This window comes from Quercus suber, unplaced genomic scaffold (assembly GCF_002906115.3).
Source record: "Quercus suber isolate HL8 unplaced genomic scaffold, Cork oak 2.0 scaffold_704, whole genome shotgun sequence".
Lineage (NCBI taxonomy): Eukaryota > Viridiplantae > Streptophyta > Magnoliopsida > Fagales > Fagaceae > Quercus > Quercus suber.
The window spans coordinates 7132-12274 of NW_027070145.1; the positions used below are offsets into that span (position 1 = coordinate 7132).

A 5143-nucleotide genomic window follows, 5' to 3' on the forward strand; every position below is an offset into this window, starting at 1 on the left:
GCTAACATTGTTGCAAGTGTTTAAAAATCACCTCAACGGCTCCATCCCCCCAGAAATTGGAAATTTGAAGTATCTCCAACTTTTAGGCCTTCAGAAAAATAATTTTTCAGGCTCAATTCCCATGTCTTTAGGAGTTCTCAGCTTCCTAACTGTCTTACAATTGAACAACAATCAACTTTCTGGCGTCGTTCCTAAAGAATTAGGAAACTTAAAGTCCATAACTACTCTTGATCTCAGCAACAATCAAATAAGTGGCATTGTTCCAATTTCCTTGGGTAATTTAAGTTCCTTAGAATTTCTATATCTTCGTGAAAACCAATTTTCTGGTCCTATTCCTCAAGAGATAGGAAATCTCACAAAGTTGACTACGCTGCAGTTGAATACAAACCACTTTACTGGTTTTTTGCCTCAAAACTTATGCCAAAGTGGATCTCTCTAAAACTTTTCTGCATATGACAACCATCTCATAGGTCCAATACCAAAAACCTTGAAGACTTGCATGAGTTTAATTAGAGTCCGCCTTGAACAAAACCAACTCTTTGGGAATTTATCTGAAGATTTTGGTGTTTATAGAAACCTGCAATACATGGATCTAAGTTACAATAGATTTTATGGTGAAATCTCTCACAGTTGGAGTAGGTGCCCGCAACTAGGCACCCTGCGGATTGCTGGGAATGGTATTGGTGGTGGCATACCACCTGAAATTGGAAACTTCACTCAACTCCATGTACTTGATCTTTCTTATAATCGGTTGGTTGGGAAGCTACCAAAGGAATTTGGGAAGTTGACTTCTTTGGTGACATTGAAGTTGAATGGAAACCAACTTTCTGGTGATATATCTCCAGAGCTTGGATCATTGACAAATCTTGAGTATCTGGATCTATCCAGTAATAGATTTGACAACTCGATCCCTAGAATTATGGGAACTTTTTGAAACTAAACTATTTGAATATGAGCAACAACAAGTTTTGCCATGATATTCCAGTTGAAATTTGTAATTTAGCTCATTTGTCCCAGCTAGATTTGAGTCATAACTCACTCGAAGGAAAGATACCTTCACAAATTGGCAAGCTTCAAGCTTGGAGATGTTGAATTTCTCCCACAATAACCTCTCTGGTTTTTTCCAATTGCTTTCGAAGAGATGCATGGTTTGTCATATGTGGACATATCCTATAATGAGTTGGAGGGCCTCTTCCCAATACCAAGGCATTTCAAGATGCTTGCATAGAAGCACTACGAGGAAATAAAAGGTTGTGTGGAAATGTTACAGGATTGCAACCCTGTGTGGTAGGAAGACCAGTTTCAAAGACAGGACCAAAAATCTTTTTGTTAATCATTTTCCCTCTTTTTGGAACACTGTCACTTGTATTGATGTTTCTTGGAGTTTTCCTCATTTTGCAAAGAAATAGGAAGGACCCTCATATAGATCAAACGACTAACACACATAATGAAAAAGTGTTTTCGATATCAACTTTTGATGGAAAAGCAATGTACAAGGAAATCATTGAAGCAACACAGGGTTTTGATGATATGTTTTGTATGGGAAGGGAAAACATGGAACCGTGTATAAAGCAACTCTAACATCAGGAAACGCAGTGGCAGTGAAGAAACTCCAATCCTTGTGTGATGGTGAGATTGTACAACAAAAAGAGTTCTTCAATGAGATAAGGGCATTAACAGAAATACACCACCGAAACATCGTAAAATTGCATGGCTTTTGTTCACAATCACAACACTCGATTTTGATTTATGAGTACTTTGAAAGGGGTAGCTTGGCCACAATTTTGAGCAGTGATGGAGGAGCAAAGGAGTTGGACTGGAATAAGAGGATGAATATCATCAAAGGTTTGGCTCATGCTCTATCTTACATGCACCATGATTACTCACCACCAATTGTTCACGGGACATATCAAGCAAAAATGTTTTGCTGGATTCAGATTACGAGGCTCATGTTTCAGACTTTGCACAGCTAAGCTTCTTAATCGAGACTCATCCAATTGGACTTCATTTGCCGACACATGTGGATATGCTGCACCAGGTAATATACTTATTTCTTCAATCATTATTGAACATAGATTATATCAATACATTGGCATAATATTCTGCTTTTTTTTTCTTTTTTGTAGAGCTTGCTTATACCATGAAGATAACTGAGAAATGCGATGTGTTTAGCTTTGGAGTTTTGGCTATTGAAGTGATCAAAGGAAGGCATCCTGGTGAAATCACCTCCATTCTATCAGCTTCATCCATGGAGGAGAATATTTTGTTGAAAGATTTGTTTGACCTACGCATTCCACCTCCCATGCTGCAGGCTGAGAATCAACTGATACTTATCATAAAGCTGGCAATTGAATGCTTGCGAGCGAATCCAGAATCTAGACCAACTATGCACATGGTCTCTCGGGTGTTATCAAGCTGAAGTGCACTTTCTTAGAGCCATCCAGATTCTGACTCTGACTAGGACAAGAAAGAACATGAAAGAATAGAATTTTAGTGGGACACTATATTTTGTCAAATTTATGCTGCTGACCCGATCTTTAATTACGTACAAGTATTAATATGTGCTGCTGGAAACACAGATTTAAGGGCATTGTGATTGTACATTTTTGATTGGCTATTTTGGTATATGCATAAATAATTCAAATGTAGTAAAAAAGTGATTAATAGTGATCTTTTTGTTTTAGTCATTTATATTCCAACTGAGGCATATAAAAGGGTAGATGGAAAAATTTTAGTTATAGTTTGCGCTTTGTTTGCAAGCCAATTGTCAATAACTGAAGTAACAATTCATGTCTGCAAGATGTCATTGTCATTAGAGATAGATAGACCAAAAAATTGTAGTTAAAAGAGCTATTGTGCAAGAAACTTGCTGAGTAATTTTATTGATTAGCCGGAATAAAATACATCAGGTGCTCTATATACACTTGAAACAGAGCAAAAGAGACTAAGCAAAGACAGAAAAACGAATCTAACAACCTTCCTTACCGTTAAATACAGTATTAACGAAAATAACTAACTTCCAATTAGAGACTGACAGTAGGACTATTTTTGTGTGTTTTGTTTTTCGCCAATGTGTATCAATGGACTTAAAGAATCACGTGATCTGCACATGTATAAAATATTACACTACGAATTGAAGTAGAAACATCAATGAGCCTAAGCTACACGTCGCACAAGTCATCTTCTGCATATCTTCTTTAAATCCACTGGTTTAGTTGCTGGTTTAGCTAGATTTCTAACAAATGTACAGTGGATAAAGAACTTTGTAGTGTCGAATTAGACCGAAATTGAAACGAACCTCAACATACACAATTGGGTGTATGAGTTTGTTGGATTTGCTATTTGTGGTGCATATCCATGCAATTAATCTTTGGCTAATCAATTAACCGGACTTAACTGTAGAAATTGTTTAAAATTGGTAATTAGCCGTAATTGGGGTCAAAACTCAAAAGTGGATTATTTTTCAATCAGAAAAGATCTACCTAAACTCTACAGAAACATCTCAAAAAAAAAAAAAAAAAAAAAAAATCTCTGCAATAAATTGTGAAAAATATCATTTCTTTTTAACCTCCTTATACTTAGCCTCTTTAGAAATTAGTTTAGTCAAGATTGCTACATAATGTATTTATTTTAGGATAAAATTTTGGCACTCCCAACCACCAATAGAAAGATAACATTTATTCTTATGCATATACCAAGACACATGTCATCTTCCTGTTGGTGGTTGGAGCCGAACATTTTTCTTTATTTTATTAAGGGCAAATTACAATTTACCCACCTATAGTTTGGCCAAAATTTAAGTTGCTTACCTATGGTTTAAAATTTAATATTTTACTTACCTGAGACTAGCCTAGTTAGATTTTCATAATCCACCTTTGTTAAAAACAAGATTAAATATGTAATTTTGTTCCACTTTTATGTCTCTCTCCTCTAAAAACACAAAAAACATAAAAATATAAGGTCAAATAAGATAAAAAAGAATCCAACGGAACACTTGTATCATGGGATATAAGATTAAATTAGAAGAATTGTAAATTCAGTGATCCCATTGTATCAAATCCCTTCTTCCCAACCTTGCAAATCTTAGATCTCAGCATGAATGAACTCTTTGGTACAATCCCTATTCCAATTAGTAAACTATCCAAACTCACACACCTTGATCTGTCATCTAAAATGAAAATGAACCTTAGCATACAAATTCAAAGAGGAAAAAAGAAGATGGCATCTGACCTGCACATCAGGAATATGTATAAATGTAAATGACAATATAGGAAGAAAAAAGTTCTGTAGTTTTGTGGCTTAATGCTCTTGGGGTTTTCTTGCGCACAGACATGAAAAGAAAGAAAGAAGGCGAAATGAAATTTCAAGCATGCACTTTATAAATTCACAAAGAAATGCACCCGAACTTTCTATTAATATTTTGACCATTAAGGGTAGGATATACACCACTATAAGTTTCTTTAAAAAACTTTCTCCCCTCTCCCAGTGTGTGTGTGTGTTAATACTTAGTATTATCAAAAAGAAAAAACAGTGGATTAATCCCACATTAGAAAATAAGTGTGAGTTAAAGAGGTTTAAAGTCTGTGTTGTGTATCTAAGAGTTAGGCCTTTTTGGATATACACAATTGTAAGTTTCTTTAAAAAAACCTTCTCCCCTCTCCCTATGTGTGTGTGTGTTAATACTTAGTATTCTCAAAAAAAAAAAAAAAAAAAAAAAAAAAAGAAGAGAAACCATTAAGGGCCAAATAAGTATTGTTCATTAAGAGACGTCTCTCATACTACCATGTACCATTGGCACAATGGTCACTTCATAAATATAAGTGATTATGAAGTGTGGGGGAGTCTTTAGTGGGAAGTTTCACACACATCATATCATATTATATATAATAAAAGTTGGACTTAGACGCCGTAATTGCGCCACGTGGCTTCACCAAATTGCAAAATTTTAATAAATTTTTAGATTTTAAGAATAGATATATACATATTTTTGGATAAACATGACAAATCAAGTAATGAAAGAAAGTAGTATTTCATTTACAACTATAACAGTTGTGTCTATCTAAAATGTTATCAACAAAGCCTAAAATCAATAGAATAGAATTACCTAAGGATAGAATTTAAATAAAAAAGAGAGATAAAAAGA

At 34.7% G+C, this 5143-nt stretch overlaps 1 protein-coding gene across 1 annotated transcript; it reads left to right on the plus strand.

Moving 5' to 3' along the window:
• Window positions 1–1176: 1176 nt before the first annotated feature.
• LOC111986185 (MDIS1-interacting receptor like kinase 2) lies at window positions 1177–2687 on the plus strand. Its single transcript, XM_065766442.1, has 2 exons — window positions 1177–2038; window positions 2127–2687. The coding sequence occupies exons 1-2, from the start codon at window positions 1855–1857 to the stop codon at window positions 2417–2419; spliced, it is 477 nt and encodes a 158-aa protein (XP_065622514.1). The 5' UTR covers window positions 1177–1854; the 3' UTR covers window positions 2420–2687.
• Window positions 2688–5143: the final 2456 nt, after the last annotated feature.